General features: G+C 47.6%; 1 protein-coding gene across 1 annotated transcript; it reads right to left on the bottom strand.

Annotated features, from left to right (window-relative positions):
• Positions 1 to 8: 8 nt before the first annotated feature.
• On the bottom strand, positions 9 to 17,353 carry TMCO1 (transmembrane and coiled-coil domains 1). The gene is made up of 7 exons (XM_063406631.1): positions 17,199 to 17,353; positions 16,388 to 16,465; positions 13,266 to 13,325; positions 9,799 to 9,845; positions 9,111 to 9,178; positions 5,842 to 5,986; positions 9 to 335 (listed from the first exon to the last, which is right to left on the bottom strand). The coding sequence occupies exons 1-7, from the start codon at positions 17,308 to 17,310 to the stop codon at positions 237 to 239; spliced, it is 609 nt and encodes a 202-aa protein (XP_063262701.1). The 5' UTR covers positions 17,311 to 17,353; the 3' UTR covers positions 9 to 236.
• Between the last annotated feature and the right edge of the window lie 527 nt (positions 17,354 to 17,880).

Here is a 17,880-nt window from a genome sequence, read left to right as displayed (position 1 = left end):
AACATAAATTAACATGCCCATGCCGTTTATTACTCAGAAACAAAGGTCGCGTTATCTTCCAAGAGAAGTTTCTTGGTTGGATGAACGAACAACTGCTGGTGGAATACTCCAAATGGATGATGGTTTCGTACTGCATAGCCTGTGTGTGGGCAGGTGATGCCTCACGCAGAATCCCGTCTCGTTCCTCCCCAAGGCAGTCTTGTTGCACTGGTCAGGCTTCCCGTGAGGGCTGCGCTTCAGGAGAACTTCCCTGCCTGGGGTGGGGGGCCGAGGAAGCCTCCTGCCTGCTTGGTGGCAGCCCGGGAAGGAGCAAGGCCCAGCATCTTCTGGATGTTCTGCAAGAACAACAACAAAGAGCAAGGTAGGTCAGGGTAAGGCAAGGGAAATGAAGAGGAAGAAATCCTGACACTGCTCACAGAATAGCTGGGGGTGGAAGGAACCTCTGGAAATCATCCAGTGCAACCCCTCCCAGCCAAGGCAGGGTCACCTGGAGCAGGTGACAGGAACACCTCCAGGTAGGTTTGGAATGGCTCAGGAGAGGGAGACTCCACACCCCCCCTGGGCAGCTGTTCCAGTGCTCTGCCAGCCTCAATGAAAAGGAATTCTTCCTCACGTTGAGGTGGAACTTCTTGTTTAGTTCACAGCCACTGCTCCTCATCCTGTTGCTGGGCACCACTGAAGAGTTTGGCACCATCCTCTTGAAACCCACCTTTGAGACATTCATACGATGAGATCTCCTTCTTCTCTTTGAACTAAACAGGCCCAGCTCCTGTAGTCTCTCCTCAGCATAGATGTTCCAGACCCCAAAGCATCTCTGTGGCCTCTGCTGGATTCTCTCCAGTAGCACAAGTAAAACCTCCCCACTTGTTTCAACAGATTCAGGTTCTCACCCACACAGCCTTAATCCATGTGGCTACTGTATATTGAACCTCTCTCCCTTTATGTTCAAAACAGCTCAGCATGGAGCCAGACAAGAATGGCTGGGCCATTCTTCCCCACCTCGACAAAAGCCTCTGAACACCAAATCCATATTTTGGAAGAGGATTCTTTCCTGTTTTTAGCTACACACTCCACAGTCAGCTGCATTTACACACACTGTTTACATAAAATCCCATTGCAATTTAACTGCAGGGCAGGTTCCCAGGGCCTGCTCCCGGGCAGACCCCTGCAGCCCTCGGTTCTCCCAAATTCCAGAAGCACTGCTGGTGGTGGCAGGGGAGCTGGAGTCTCCTAATGCAGCTGGAATTTGGGACAGCAGCATGGCAACCAGAGCGTGTGCCAAGGGCAAGTCAGGAGCTTAGTCCCAGAATTAACATGAATGCCAGTGCTGCACACAGAACAATGGGGCACTGGCGACATGCAGGACAACAGGACATATGGAGCAAACCCCAAAACCTGACCACTGGGAATGACCTCATCTGCATCCGAGCGGGGTGCTTCAGTGGAAAACAACTGACAGGGGAAGAATTAATTAGCAGAGACAGGCGTAAGCCAAAAAAATCACAGCAAAACATTTAAATTTGAGTGTTTTTCTTGATTTTTGTGAAATTTCTTTTAAATTGCAACTACAAAGAGCCATCAGTTCTTTCAGTTTCATCCTTCACTGTAAGGAACTCCAGCTCAAGATGCTGCTTTTGCAATGCTGGCAAAACAGAGATATCTGAGATGCAGGGGAAAGAAAAAAACCAACTGTGTCCTCCCTGTGTCACCACCTGAGTGCTGGCTATCGAGACAACAAAAGGAGGAAGGATTCTCTTCAAGCCTGAGTGTCCTCTCCAAAAGAACTGTCAGGATAGGTCAGACAGCAAGGTCACTGAGCTCTTGAACTTTTTTATCGTGGAAGGAGAATAAATTAAAAAAAAAAAAAAAAAGAGAGAAGAAAAAAGAAAAAAAAAAGGCAGATAGTTTTGCAATTCCACAGCAGCTAAAAAAATTAAAATAAAATAAAATAAAATAAAATAAAATAAAATAAAATAAAATAAAATAAAATAAAATAAAATAAAATAAAATAAAATAAAATAAAATAAAATCGGGATTCATTCCAGCTGGAGATGATGAAAAGGAAGGTTTCAGCCCACACACAAGGAACACATGAAGAGGAATTACACCAGGTTTAGTCCACGGCATACATAAACCAGGCACTGGTTGATGTTCAACAACTGAGTATGTATGAGAGCATTAACTCCTTGCTGTTCAGTGTTTCTTCGATCGAGGCACAGACAGAAAGGAGCAAAGGAGCAGCCAAGGGACAGCCCAAGCACGCCAGAGGGTGCTGCAGAGCCAGCAGCCCGCAGGACCGGTGTCCTGTCAGCTTCCTAGCGGCTCCTGCCGAGCAGAGATCCAGCAGGGATCCATGGCACCACGGAAGAGTGCACTGCCTCCTCCCCGTTCCTTTCAGCAGGGAGTGAGAGGAGAACTGTGGTGCTAAAGTTTATTCCAGCTCCTTGAAGAGGAAGGGAGACGACAGTCTGTCTGTCTGTCTGAATTCCAGACTACAGACACTGTCCAGCGTTCCTCTTCCATGCAGTCCCCCCTGCTCTGGAAGGCAGAAAGCACGGCACACTAGCTCCAAAGCACATTTTGCTGGACAGCAATCCTGAAATCTACACCTGGAAACACCAAAGATGGGGCAAGGTCCAGCAGAAGCCTTGTCCCATCTGCTGTGGGTTGCATTGGACAAGGAAATCTGTAGAGTCTACTTCCAACACAACCACAACCATCACCCTCAGGAGTAGGGAGGGAAGAATAAGATCCAGGGATTCAAATCCCTCATCTGAGCTCTGATCTTTCCTCAAATGACTGCAGGAAGCACAGGAGCTGCTCCTGCTTTGGTCTTCAAACCCAGAAGGGACCTCAGACAAGGCAGCAGGTGGCTCCCTGGCCTAAGACCGGGCTCTGTGGGAAAGTGCAGTCCTGGCAGTAGGGATAATTGCTGGCTCCCCTTCCCCCTGGGAACAGATTTCGGTGAGAAGCAGCCTAATCTAGAGTTCAGATGTGTGTGAAAAGGAAGTGAAGAGCAGCAAACACCCCAGGAACAGCAGCGTATCCCTCTTCCCAAAGAGCACAGGTGAAGGCTGCGAGCTCAGAAGCAGGAGCAGCGACAGAGGATGTAACCCTGACACTGCACCTCCCACCCAGCCCAGCAGCAGACTTTCCCAGCTGAAAACCCAACAGCTCAAGGACCCTTGGAAGGCCTCTCCCAGCAACCCTCCTCTCTCCAAACAGGAAAGCAGGAGGAACTAGGGGACAGGATTTACGTGCCAGGGAGAGCTGGGAACGGCGCAAAGGAAGTTACTCACTGCGAGGTGACTATTTTGGGAGATGCTGGCCAGGTCACAGGCAGCCAAGCTTCCCAGTCGGTGTTTGAAGAGTTTATCACCCCCACATGAAGAGAGTCCCTGATGCTGCTCCTGCCTGTCCCACTAATGTCACTTTAATCACCGCCCAGGCAGTCTCCCACCCCCGCAGACTCCCCTGCATTTCCCACCAGGTTGCTGTTTTTTCACACACACCCGAGTTCCTGCTCTACCTCTGAGCTCCACAGGAACATCTCTCTTCCCTGTCTTTGATGGTTTCACAGGCAGCTCCAGGATTTAAGGGAAGACTGAGGGACTATAGTCTCCTTGGTTTGTTCACAGCCTTTTCCCTGATTTTTTGGTACATCTCCACTCCTCCTCTTGTATCAGCAGCATCAAGCCAGACACCAACTCCCACACCACTCGTGCTCCCCTGGGCCAGCACCTGTTTTGAAGCCGACCTTGCAAGATTTCCCCTTCTGCACGCAGTGAAATACAAAGGATCACAAAGCCTTCACCTCCAAGGTCACTGAAAGCACAAAGTGCAGGTCTTTGGCACCATTTTAAGCCCTTAATTACTTTCCTGCCCTCTCTCCCGGCCTGTCACAGCTCTGAAGTCCTCTTCCCAATGCTGTTATCACCTAGGTTCTTTCAAATAGCAATAAAACCAAGAGCAGGATGCCAGCAGCAATCACAGCTTCAGTTCTGACCTCTTGTGCAAACTGAGGTGTCCCTGCCCTTCCCTCTCTAGCAAGGAGGAAGCAGCTGAGCTGCCTGACAGCTGGAGAAGTGCAGGAATTGTTAACCATGATCACGTAGGTAAGGCAGCACTGTAAAGATTGCAGTCTCACACCCTTCTCCAAAGCAATAAACTCACTCTCCTCCTCCACAAGGACATCAGCAGGAACTCTAAAGCACAAGGGCAATTTTTTCCCAGAAGTTTCATGGAAAGCTCAACCCACTGCAAAGAGCTTGGCATTTCTGCCCCTCAGTTCATACTGCCCACCAATTTCACCCTATGAAACATCAGGAAATCCCCAGCATTACAATTAACCACAGGAATTATATTTATGGACAAAAAAAATGAGGGATTTTTCAGCAAGAGAGTTCCCCAATCAACCGAATGGGTGCAGAAAAATCTTGCTGGAGGTGCTATTTGGTTTCTTATCATCATCTGCAACACTGAAAAGAAAGGACTTTCCATGTAACAGGTAAGGCAGAGCAGCAGCAGCCAAGGTTGCCTGAAGGAACAGGATCAGACCACAGCATCCCAGGGATTCTGGAAGATGATCCTAAGAGCTCAGTATGTCTGAGTGCTTTCAAAGCAGCAAACCCTGCTCTAGTCACTGGGAAGTGAAAGTTTGTCTTGCAGCAAAGACAGTGAGGAAGGCCCTGCCTGGCCTCTGGTGAAGCTGGGCCTGCTTGGAGTGCCCAGATGAACCCCAGGTGATCCTTTCAGCATAAATGATTCTACAAGTCATGGTCTGCTTTTGCACAGGACCAGACTGGGATCCATTTCAGCACAAGCACCCACTACAAAGGGCTGTGGAGAATTCCATCCACCAGCATGCACTTTGTGACTAGAGGAACTCTGTGTTATGGAGCTGCTGCATCAAGCTCAGCCCAACCCCTGGCATTACACAGCAGGAGAAAAGCAGCGAGAATTCAGGAAGTGAATCAAAGAAAAGGGAAATATAAATACAGAAGAGAAGCTAATTTGCAGCTAGCTGCACCAGCATTCATCCTGAGTATATTAACTTATCCCCAGCACCCTGTGGGGAAAGTGGAAAACAAAACAGACTTCTCGTTGCACTGAGAAGGCCCTCTTGTCCTCACCAGCCACTTGAGCTGCCAGTGAACCCTCCTGAACAGGTCCCTTATCCTCACTGATATGCTCCTCCTCTTCCAAAAGATGGGACTATGGAGCTTTGCTGGAGAGGTCTGTGGAGCCTCCTCTTGGCTTCCATACCAGACCCCCTCTCTGTGTCATGTCCCTAATGCTGGCAGAGACTTGACACCAAAGGTTCAGTTCTTAGGACTCTGCAAAAAATCAGGCAGCCAGCAAAAACAGGAAGGACAAACCCAAAAAAGCAGCTTTAACTCTTTCCTCACTTTTCTAGAAACTTTACGGATTGATGAAGCTTTCATAGATCTGCAAGCCACCCAGGAAGTTCCCCCTAAAGATGCTGCTGTTTGTAAAGATGCACGCATTGCTGTCAAAGTTGTAATTACTAGGGAGCAGGATTTAGATCAGCTTCTGATGGAGACAATCTCTCGGTATGGCAATCCATGAAATTATCACCCAAGTCAGGAACCCATTTCTGCCAACTCTGCCCCAGAGCCCTGGTGCAAGCCTCCAGCCAAGTCTTCCAGGCCCACCCAGGACAGTGACTGTTTTAATGATCCCAACCTAGAACTGCTTTGAATATGAGGCACAGGAATGAAGACAAACACAGAAACCCCAATCAGATCTAAGATTATGCGTGCAATACTCCTCTTCCTGGATGAGGATATGCTTTCCCTGCTCCAGGGAAGGTGTACTCACCTGTCTGATTGACATGGTGCAGAGAATGTAGAGGAAGATGAAGGAGCAGTCAGTGTAATCCTCACCCAGGAGGTTGCGGTGGGAGAGACCTTGGATGTACGAGAGGGGGATAAAGGGAAGCTTTGCCACCACTCGGCCGTCAAATCTGGAAAAGAGAGCACTGGATCACCACTGGAGACAGCAGAAGAGCTTTTGGATACAGAAAGAACAAGTGAGCATCTTCAACAGGCCACCAGAGCAGGTAAGAGCACACGCAAGGCCAAAAGGCCTTGCTCTCTTCTCCAGTCCCTCTCCATACACTACACCAAGGAGGATGAAGACATCTCTCACTCCAAGCCCCCCACAGGGCAGGATTCCCTCAGGAACACTTTTACCATAATCCAAGTGTTTCCTAGTGATTTAAGTGATCAGCTGGACAAGCTGCTTGTTCGTGAAATCTTGGTGTTTTGCAGTTTTCTGGTGCCTTTTATTTCTAAGTCAGATTTAGCAGATCACTTCCCAGAAGACAGTCAGCACTTCAATAAAAGATGAACGACTGTCACCCTGCTGTACTGCAGTTACTGCAACAAGACAGACCCTTTGCTTCAAGCAAAGCAGCACTTTTTAAACCAGAGCATAAATCAAAGACACCTTTTGCTTCCCCGGAGCAGCTCTGCTCCTCAGGATGCACCAGAGAGCCATCAACAGAACCCTTGATAGCCCCAGTTCCTCTGCATTAGCTGTGGAGATGCAGGCAGTGCAGAGGCAGGATGATACCGCACATTCCCAGCAGCATGTCCTGCTCCTGGAATCCCTCCAGGCCCACATTCCAGGGCATCAGGCAGAGTGTGAATTTTGGCCAGTTCGCAAAGATTTCTCCCAAGCCAGACAGTCGACCCAATCTTTTGATGTAGATGTGTATGATGCCTCATCAGCATGTGCATATTTGGATGTTATTTTCTCTGCATGTGCTGATTTTTGAACAGGTGTTTCTTGTTTCAAGAGATCCTAAATGAGCCTTCTTTCCTGTGGAGATGCATTCACACAGCCACGGCTCAAACACACGCCAACTTTGTTTACATCTCACAGGCACTTTGGCAAAAGAGCTCGGAACGGATGTTTATCTCCCTGGAACATCCCCCAGTGGCTTAAAATTCTGCGTTATTCCTGCTGTGAGAATGACAAGTACTTCAGCAGCAGCACCCTGAGGTACTTGCTCTTAATTCCAGCAGGTTTCACAGCTATCAAGAGGTACCGGAATGCACAACTCTTAGAGTAGGGCAGGGAAGTGATTGCATGAAAAAGTTCCTGGCAAGAGAAAATTGAGACACACAGGAGGTAATTTCTGCCCCAGGTGAAATCCCTGGCAGCTTGGAGGCCACTGCTGCTGCAGATCTCGCTGCCATAGTGAACCTTTTAGGCCAGAACAGTCACTCAGCTGTTTGTCCTGGGCACAGCATTCTGCTCTTTGGGTTTAAACCAGCCTTGCTGACACTTCCACATCCTTCCACCACATCCCACCTGCTGCCCCAGTACTGCTGATCATCCCAGTGATTTCCAGTTTGGCTTAGGGGGCAGCTGGCAATGGTGAAGTGCTCAGACAGAGCAGCAGCATCTGCCATGTACCTGTGCAAAGGGTGCTGCTTCCACACAACTCCTGCTCCTTTTTTCCCAGCACTCATTCAAGAACAGGAAAAGCAGCAAATGTGGCCACAGCCACTGCAGGTGTCAGCCACCCTTTTCCTTCTTTTCCTACCACACCCACAATGTCTCCATGGATACTCCTGCTGCTCAGATTCCCTCTAAAGAGGCAGTTAAATAAAAGATACACCCAAATTCACATCAGTTCTTTGTTCAGTAGTGTGGTCTCTCTGGGTAGGAATCCTCAAGAGAGGACCAAGACAAGTAAACTTGGTAGAAGTTTATTGGTTTCTTCTACCTTTTTATTTTATTTTTTTAAGTTAATAAATATGGAAGGAGGAGCCATATAGAATTTAACCTAAATCAACGCCTTCCTAAAGTTCCTAACAAACTTACAGTTCTGTAGCACTTGTTACTCACAGAATACTCAGAGCAACTGCCTCTTCCCCCTCTAGGAGGGCACAGTGGGGTAAAGCATTTTTAGTTTGTTTTTCAGTTTGCTTCAGGGGCAGGAGCTGGTGTTTGTACTGTACCTGAAGAGCAAGGCAAGCACTTGGGTGTTTCAAATGACCCCTACAAATGCCCCTTCAGACCCCTCGTTGCTCATGATGCACCTCCAGCCCTGCTCAGGGCTGCAGTGAAATGAGACATCACTGACTCAAGACTATACCCAAATTTTAAAATCCTGCAGTGCTGGGTTGCTTTGCTCTGCTCAGAATGCTCAGTGCTGAAGTCTGACTAAGCTGAATAAATAAAGGATCCACACAGTGGCACTTCTGTTATTATGCTACCCCATGTTTGCAATTTATCCACCCACAGATCTCCAGTAAAATAACAATTGATTGTATCCTGGGGACTGCCAGCACAGAAGCCAAAGGCTTTGGTGCCCAAGAATGTAAATTCCTGTTTGCAGGGCAAGGATATTGCCCAGATATCAAGCAGCCTCCTAAAGGTTATCCTAACAATATTCATGTCATCTTCAGATTTAACAGCCAACAGTTCATAATTTCAAGTGAGTCAAGTTTTAAAAGCCAAGCACAGCCTTTCAGATTTGCATATCTGAAACAAAGCTGTCTATAACCCTGCAAACCAGTCTGGGGTTTCTTGTTTGTTTGTTTTTTTCAAACTACACCTATCCCAGGTCACTTTTAAAACTAATGAAGCTTGGAGCCCGTGCCTGGACCTGTTTATATCTGGACTCTGATTACCTCAAGTAGGGCAACAACAAACTGTGCAATTACAGCTCATTTCCAAGGGGAAGGGAGCTGACCCAGTTTTGTTTGCAAGAGCATTCTTTGGTCCCACCATTTCAGCAATGCCAAAGCAGCTGAAGACTGAAGATGTTTGCCTGACATGCACCAAACCTGCCCTAACCAGGATGTTCCCATCCCCAGAAAAGATATCAGAGCCATGTCTAGACTGAATGCAATTTGTTCAGTTTGGCTGTTCAGCACTCAATGTTCCCTCTCGAGCAGAATGTGCATGTGACGACCAAACCACCACATCTTGATATGAAATATGGATCCATTTATTTATTTATGGTTCTTGGCTGGACAGTGTCACTCTTAACTCTTCAAGTGATGAAGGGAAGGTGGAAAATACATTCACCATAAAAATCTCAGAAAAAAATCCAGGAAGTTGATACTTACATGGAGTTGAACATTCCCATCAAGGCAGTGAAGCAGAAGCCGATGGCAAACATGGATTTCATCCGAACCTGCAAGCAGAAAGGTCAGAGATACTTAAAACAGGCCCAAAAACTGAGGTATTATGAGCTCACACCCTTAAAAACAGGCTTTGTACAGATCACTGAGATCAACAGCGGAAAAGGATGACCCAGGAGACAGAGGGGTTGTAAAAGTGACTGGAGAAGCCCCAAAGAGACTGGGTACCAGGGCAGCAGCAGAGTGGGCCACTGATGGGAAGTGCTGCTTCAGGGAGACAAAACCAAAAAGTGTTCAGGAATTGTCCTGTCACCTTGCACAGCCTGGTTTTGTATTTTCCTTAAGCTTATAAAACCCACCAGGGGGATTCCCAGCTGGGGATCATTACAATGACCAAAGTTATGGGAAGCCACAGGAATTATTTCTACTTTGAAAAACATCATGGAGACTTACAAAGATGAAAATCTAATGTTTGGGAAAAAAAAAAGCTAAGGTTTGGCATGAGATGAGGCAGTAACTCTGTGGCCCATACTAAAATCTGTAGTTATTAGAGAAAATCCAGAAGGACCTTTCCAGAGGAAAAGCAGCTTTGTCTGCCAATTGAACAACGTCTTTCTGTTGGAAAACTGACTGAAATCTTCAGCAGTTGGGAACTGGCTTTAAATTGTCATACCATTGACAAGTCCCTGTTGTTATTCTTCAGTTTCTCTTCTTGTCTCTCTGGAAAGACAAAAACAACAGTTATAATCACTTATGTCAACCTAGAAACCAGAGTGTTTTCATTTCCAGGAAAACTTAACCTCTTTGGCTCTCCAAACAAATAACACTTCCAAAATCAACTCCAGCTCTCTTTGCCAGACAGTAGAAAGTGAAAAACTGTCCATAGCCAACTGCTTCTCCACCACAACATGCAGCAAGTCAGGCACAAAGAGAGGAGGCAGCTGGAATTACACATTCAGCACTTCTGAAAGAAATGCACCCAATGTCAGATTTGCTAACTCAACCAACTTACACAGGAGCATGAGCACTGCTGCCAGGAAACAAAAACAGTGCCCCTCTGCCAAAGGGAGCAGTGATCAATTTGCTGCACACTATGATAGATACATTGAATAAGTAAGGATTTCCTTTTCTCAAAAGAGAAAACCATGCATAGAGCTGTGAGCTGCACCTCAGCAACACCAAAATCTTGCTGGGCTTAGTAATGATTTTTCCACCTTTCTCACACCTAGGAGATTCTCTAAAGAGGAAAGAGATTTCCTACATGAAATTCAGTAGTGTGTGTATAACTGTGCTTTGCAGGAAATATTTTGGAAATTCAGTCTGTCCTTAAATCACCACAGACTTCAAAGATACTCAGATTTCCAAGAGGGCATTTTCCATGTCCCTCACTGGAAGGCTGCTCTGGCCCTCAGCATTATCCACCCTCTGTCACCTTTCCTGTCCCTTGGCCCCATCAAGCCTTGTGCTCCTCTCAGACCGAGGATCCACAGGGGCAGCCAGGCCTGGGAAGCAACAGGCAGCTGAAGTGAGGATGTGGGTGATGAAGAACAGCCAAAGAACAGCAGGAGTGGAGAGGGGAGGATGCAGAGGGACTGCCAAGGGCTATCCAGCAGGGAAATTGCAAGGGATCCCTGCTGAAGTTTCAGTACAAGAGGCCCACAGCTCAGAAGCTCCACAATTCTCTCCCAAGCCCTGCTAAGCACAGGGACTCACAGTCAGTGTCATGAAAAGCAACAGCAATACCCCTACCCAATTCCTTAGAACCCTCTCTGCTATTTCCACTTGCTCTACAAACCACCCCCATGGCAGGAACCTTCCAGACACCTGCTTCCTGAGCCAGGTGGAAAGCGGTGTCCTGGGACATTTCAGCAACCACAGGCCAGCTCTTCAGGAATCACATTTGGCACAAACACTTGTTTTTTCCCCTCTGCTGCATAAGTAAGCATCTATTTAGGTGGGCTAAAGGTTACACAGAGGAAAGAACACAGCTCTGGCTGCCCAGTATATCTGATCTGTCTCACCCATTTCCACAAGTTCAAAATGAACATGTTCTGGGTGATCTACCAAGTTATACAAATGGTCTACATCTGCCCAAATTACACATAAACAGCCTGTTAAGCACTTTGCTGCGTAGTTTAGAGTTGGGTAAAGGCACAGAGAAAGAGGACTGGGTTAACAAGCAGCTCTCTGGAGTCCAAAATCATCTTACTCTGCTCACTGGACCACAAACCATGTGAGTACAGGGACAGAGATTTGCCAGGACTGGGGGTTTTTATTTTGTTTTAGTTTTGCTGTCCATCCAGCACTTGTGTGGACTCCTGGGAATGTCACTGTCTTTTCTTCCAGAAGCACATGGACACAGAAAGCAGTAGCTAGGTTTAAGCTAACAAATCATCTCTTTAAACTGAAATGACACAAGGTTACAGCAATGCTAAAGGTGTCCTGTCCCAGCAGTGCCCAAGGTGATTTAGACAATGTGACAATCGGTTCATTTTACAGCTAAAAATAAAGCTTTTTAAGTAGGAAACACCACATTAAGCCTCCCCAAGCAACTTTCCCGTGCCTCCTTGTGCACATGCATGATTCATCCCTTATGAAACCAAGTAATATCATCCACACACCTCCTGTCTTATTCTGTGCAAGGAACAGATGGCAACTGAGGCAGGTCTGTACCACAGCTGTTACTTATCCATAGAGCCCCAGCTCAATATTTGCTTTTTGTTAACTAAAATGGTAGAACTTGGAAGAACTCCAGCACAAGTAGATTTGCTGTGACAACAATGCCCCATCTTGCAGAATGATTTGACATCCAGTAAGTTACTGAGATCAGAGATTTTCAAAACCATTTAACAGCTGTGAGTCATTTTCTGGAAGTCCAGTGTGACATTTAGGGTCTGATTTTTCAGAAACACCAAGAATTCATCTTTGCCTGAACACAAATGAAATACTTAAGTTAACCTGCCCTTAGGGACAAAAAAAAATCAGTGTCAGAATCTTAGGCTTGGCCAGAAAGCATCACAGCAAACAAAATCAGTGGTCGTTTCCTAAGTTCTGATCTTTGTCTCTTTGTCCCTTTGTGCTTTGTTTTTCATCTGCAAAACAAGATTATTTCAGTGTATAAAAATTGGTGGAGCATCTGAAGTTCTCAGATTCTACTGTTTATTGGTTTAGTACAAGCACAAGTAAAATATTGTCTGCTAGAAGCACAGCTTGGATGGTGCCCTGAAAAAAGTCATTGTCACACTTTTTTTATTTAATGTTATCTGCATACGGTCACTTTCAAAGTTGCTTTATCCACCAGTGTTCATCCCACGCAGGGATTAGTCAAGATTAAGAACTGAAATGCACAAGAGGAAGCATTTTGGCTCCTGTCCCTTCAGGAATCTAACGACAACAGGTTTTCTACCTAGGAAGAACTGTTTGAAGATGTGTTTATAATTCCCAAGCTTTGTACAGATCAAATGATTAATCCAGCTACCTGGTGTTACAGAGGAATGAGGAAACCAACTCCCAGGAGCTCTCAGAAGTGTTCCTGCCACGATCTCTGGAACAACTTAACTGAGCCTTGCTGCACGTTGTGAGTCCTGCAGATAGCAGATCTCCCAAAACCTTTAAACATCTCTTTACCCCGTTCTTGCTTAGTTCAGTACTTAAAGAGTTACCCTAACACAGAAAGAATTCACCTGACAATGAAAAAGAATGGGAAAATAAATCACTGCCTAAAATTGACCAAAATTGATTCATCAAAACTGAAATTAATCTAAGTATGGTTACAGTTAACATGAACATCTTCAGCTCTAAAGTGTTCAAATGAAGGGGGGAAAAAAAGACCCAAAAAAAGACCCAAAAATCACAATTAGAGTCCAGCAGGCTGCCCTGCACTGCAGCAAAGACCTTTGACAGCTGAAGTTAGTAACAGGCATGGATATCACAGCTAAAATGGGAGAAAAAGTCAGGGAGCTCAGCAAGAGGTGCTGCTCCTCTCAGTGATCCACCCCTTTGAACAAAACCATCAGGAGGCTGGCTATCTCCTACCTTGGAAGAGCAAGGCAAATGAATAAATAGCCCTGAAATGAAGGAAGAGAGAATCACTTTTATCAGTTTCTCAACTTTCCACCATTCTTGAGGCACCAGTCTTACCTATCTTCTTTTTCTGCTGTCGGCCTGCTGATTCAGTTATCGTTTCCTTCTTCTTTTCCACTGCAAAACAAAAAGATACTCCATCATTTCTGCAGTGATACCACCACTCCCTTTCCACACACCAAACAAAACATTTTATTCCTCTGCAGAACAGGGGCACAAAAGGCAGCTAAGTAGGACTAGAACATGTTCAGAATCAATAAATTATCAACTACCAGGGCTAATTACACCAATCACTTAAGAACTATAACAAAAAAAAATTCAAACCCCTGGATAAGATACAAACATATTTAAAGGGTTAATTTTGAACTCTGTCAAGAGCCCATAACATTGTGGACTGAGCAGTCTGGGGACAATTTTGGCTCAAGTGACCCTTGCTGATTTGTCATTAGTATCAGTGCTTTTGATTCAGCAAGTGGGATGAAAAGAGCTTTGTGGCAAGCTCTGCTCCCAGTTATCTGCAGTGGGAAGCAGAATACAGGGAAGTCTGTGTTCTCCTACATCCCCTCTTCACAGGCAGGCATTCTCAGGGGAAATGCTGTCCAAGCAGGCAGCCACAGCCTCTCCAGCCTTCAATTCATTAGCACTGAAGTATTTCCAGTACTTTAAAGCAGAATCCTAAGGTCAAAGGTACTAAAAGCCCAAATCAGACTTGCACCCAGCACCTGCCACCAGCCACCACCAGAGCAGGCCAGCAGAGCCAGCACAGGGAAATGGGAACACCGTGAATGTGCTGCTCAGCTGCAGAGGAGGCTCTGGGACAGCAAAAAGGGCTTTTCCAGGAAGAAAGAGACATTTTAATTCAAGACTTATAACAGGAGTCTCCAGGAAGCAAGGATGATGAAGTATGACCATAGTCTAACAACAGAGAGCATCCCTTTTTTACTTTAAACTGTCTGCATTTATGCAAACTGCACGTACCACATCTGCTCTACCAACAAAGAGCCTTGGCTCACTGTCAGCCCACAGACTCCTGAGTGCTGGGGCTCCCTCCCTCGTGAAGCACCAGCTCAGCACAGACCTCCCAGCCCTGATTTCAAAGCCCAGAGGAAAAGAAGACAGCCAACCTCCCAAGCCACACCAGGATTTGTAGAGCTGCCTTATGAAACGCCTGTGAGTCAGTCCCAGCTGCTCAGAAAAATCACATCAGCCCAGTCACCTCAACATCATCCCTCCATGGCAAGGGAGTGAGACACTATCGCTTTTCCCAAAGAATGAGAGGATGTCTGGTGGGCAGGGAGGAAAACCGGGAGCTTGTGTCCCTAGGGAATGCCGGGGAGGTGTCAGATGTCACAAGGCACCCAGGGCTCACAGAACACTGTCTCCATAACCTTCCTTACACTAGTTCCACCTGGGGAAAGCCCATCAGCCCATCCCTGGTCCATAACCCCCCAGCTCTAAACCCTACACAGTGCTATCAAACCTTATGCCAATTCCGAGGAACCCCCGGCCCCAATTCCCTCAGGACTGTCAGCACAGGAACATCCACGTCAGCACATCAGCAATGCCAGGGACAGCCTTCAGCCGTGTACATTCACCCCCACATTCACCAGAACCATCCCTGCAGCAGCCTCAGCCAACGCTGAGCCTCTCCCGAGGCAGGAGAGGGCAGGAAGGGATGAAATTCAGGAGTAACAATGTCTGCTCAAGCACACTACCCAGCCCCTTTGTTTTTGCAAATCCTGAGCATCGCTAGCACTCTCATGGGAGAGCTTAAAGGTCTCAAATGTGTTTTTTCCTGTTTCAGATGTGTTAGATAACAGATGAAAGGTGTGGCTCAAGTGGTCCACTTGGCAAGTTGTAAGCCCTCAGGTCAGCCAGCTGTCCTCAGCACCAGAGGGGAAGGGAAAAAAGCAAAGCTGAATTTTTACTGACTCCTTATTCAGCTTTACCTCTTTTTTGTTGTTGTTGTTGGGGGTGGGGAATCAAACAAGGAGATCAGAAACTAATTGAGATGCATGAACCTCACATCACTCCCTTCACAGATGATAGCTTAGATACCAGGAGGGCTATGAAAGCCAACAGCATTAAACTCTTACAGCAATCATTAAGCCCTAGAGATTAAGCCCTGCTAACTGCTTTTGGAATGGAACAGCACAAACACCAGAGGACACCAAGTCTGCAGCTGGGTCTTCTCTAACTTGCTCTTCTGGGGTTAATTCCATCCCACGCACAGGACAGGTGGGATTCAAGTGAGGTAGGCAGAGCTGCAGTCCCCATCTGCTCCTGCCGTGGTGACAAGAGCCCCTAATGTCGGAGCTGTGACACAAACACGACTATCCTTTAATTCCTCTGTTTAAACTGCCCTGGGGAAGGCTGGAATGAGCTGGGTAAGAGCAGTATGTGATAATATTGTTGTCTCATGCATTAAAGAGCACACACACCACAATGAGATATTTGTGAGGTAAAACCAGCTCTGTTTTGGCCCCAGCTGTCGTGTGCTGGCTCTCACTGCTGTAACTTGGGTAGGGTGTACACAGCTGAGGTTAAACGGTTAGGATTTCTCCTCTGCAGCTTGGCTTCAGATGCAGACAGGTCCACTTATCCCTCCTGCTTACCATTTCTCTTAATATTTGATGTACATGTTCTGACTGCTCACCCTCTGCTCCATTTTCCCTTCTTCCCTCATCCCGTGTTTACCCCCTCCCAAACCTCCTCTTTATGGAATGAACCTGGGACTTATTTCATAATATTTCCTAACCTATCTGCTTCCAGTTTACATTAGGATCATTTGGTTTTACATCAGCTGATTGCTCAGACCCTTTTATGATGGCTTTGTCTTTACTCATCCCCCACCATTAATCATCACTTTTAATCTCATTAATCATCACTTTTAATCTTTGCATAAAATGCTTTTTCCTCGTGGTATTCATCATTCAACCCTAGTTCTTTCTTTCTGCAGACCTCAAATTCTCCTCTTCACCCCTGAAAGGCAGAAATTGCATCTTTGAATTTATTTCAGACATTAATTTCAGACACTGGCTGCTCATGTGCAGAGAAAAGGATGCCAGTACCAATCCCTTGCTGTCCTCCATTTACACAAGGCAAGAGGTTTGTGGTTGAGCTTCTTCCAGCAGAAGATCAGAATTAAGGACAGAAACAAGCCCCTGGTGAGTACTCACGTTTCTTGCTCTGCTTTTCCACTTCAGCCTTTAATCTCTTGTATTTGTCTGTCCGATAAACCAGCACCCAGGTTATACCTGAAACAAACACTCAGCCAGTGCCCAGGGAAGGAAAAGCCTCCGGCAGTGATGCAATGATCAGGGAGCAAATCCACGGGCAGGAGTTGAACCCTGTGTCTGCAAAGCCCCGTTACCCCACAGCCACGGGAGCACAGAGCCCCAGCAAACTGCACCATCCCCCCCTTCAGATCTGCACTCCCAGCTCCATGTGAAAGGAACTGGAAAATAAACCATGAAACGAGCCCTAGGTGTAAAACTGGAACAAGTTTTGAGTTTTTACTTTTATTGATAAGCCTGTTTTGCAGGTGTGGGGTGAAGATTTGGGGACAGAGGGGATAAAGGGGATTTTTGGGGTTACAGCACGATGCCAGAAAGGGAACCTGTGACTTGGGACTCCCCCAAAGCACCTATCCAACGCTTCCTGAAAAAGCTGCCCATTTTTCAACCACTCAGGCATAAAGCACCTTTCAAGCAGCTTAAACCACCACCACTGCAAGGTCAGGCGATTTCTTCACATCCCTCCCACAACAGCTATGGGGGAAAACCACTCCGCCCTCCTCCATCCTCCCTCCTGGAGGGAACAGCCCCAGTTCCCAGCACTTTGCACCAGAGCTCAGCGCTCTTCGCGGAGGGGACTCGCCGCTGTCCTCTCCGTGAGGAGGTTCCGGTGACCCCGGGCCACCGAGCCCCGTTTCCCAGCCCGCGTCCCCAGGGCCGCCCCCTGCGCAGCGCCGCGCCCTGCCCGGCTCACCCTCGGCCAGCAGCGCGGTGCAGACGGAGATGAACACGATGAGGAGGGTGTCGGCGAACATGGTGCTCATGGTGCCCCCGCCGGTGCCGCCGCCGCGCACCCGGAAGTGCATCCGCCACCCGGAAGCTGCCTGCCCCGTTGCCTAGCAACGCCCGGAAGCGACCACCTGCGCTTCCGGCGGGAGGGCCGGCTGAGTGAAGTGCCGAGGGAAGGGTGAGGGCGAGGAAGGCGCGGCGGACGCCCCTCTGATTGGGTGAAGGAGCTGTCAATCTATAATCGTAGATGCGAGAGCTGCGCTGATTGGCCGATGCGGCTGCCAATCGTGGCCGTGGGACCCGCCCCCAGCGGGGCTGAGGGAGGGTGTTTGTCATGGCGGGTCCGCAGCCGGCTCCTGCCGCAGCCCGCCCGAGTCCCGCACACCGGGCTGTGCTGAGGCCGCGCCCGGTTCAGGGCTCACGGAGGGGTTCACAGAATCAGTTAGGTTGGAAAAGACCTCCGCGATCAACCCGAGTCCAACCTGTGACCCAGCACTACCGTGACACCAAGTGCCGTGCCCAGTCTTTCCTTAAACAGCTGCAGGGCGGTGACTCCATCACCTCCCCGGGTAGCCCGTTCCAATACCCAGTCACCCTTCTGCGAAGAAATTCGTCCTGCTGTCCGAGCCAAACCTCCCCTGGTGTAG

The sequence above is a fragment of the Prinia subflava genome, chromosome 10 (assembly GCF_021018805.1).
Source record: "Prinia subflava isolate CZ2003 ecotype Zambia chromosome 10, Cam_Psub_1.2, whole genome shotgun sequence".
NCBI classification, from domain to species: domain Eukaryota; kingdom Metazoa; phylum Chordata; class Aves; order Passeriformes; family Cisticolidae; genus Prinia; species Prinia subflava.
The sequence above is the reverse complement of the archived record's forward strand: the minus strand, read 5'-3'. Positions and strand labels throughout refer to the sequence as shown.

Excerpts from the sequence above, each read along its gene's own strand:
- TMCO1 (XM_063406631.1), bottom strand. The coding sequence starts at position 17,310 with ATGCACTTCCGGGTGCGCGGCGGCGGCACCGGCGGGGGCACCATGAGC. Across the intron at positions 16,466-17,198 it reads CACCGCGCTGCTGGCCGAGG|GTATAACCTGGGTGCTGGTT; the intron begins GTGAGCCGGGCA and ends TGTTTGTTTCAG. Across the intron at positions 13,326-16,387 it reads GGAAAAGCAGAGCAAGAAAC|TGGAAAAGAAGAAGGAAACG; the intron begins GTGAGTACTCAC and ends TTTGTTTTGCAG.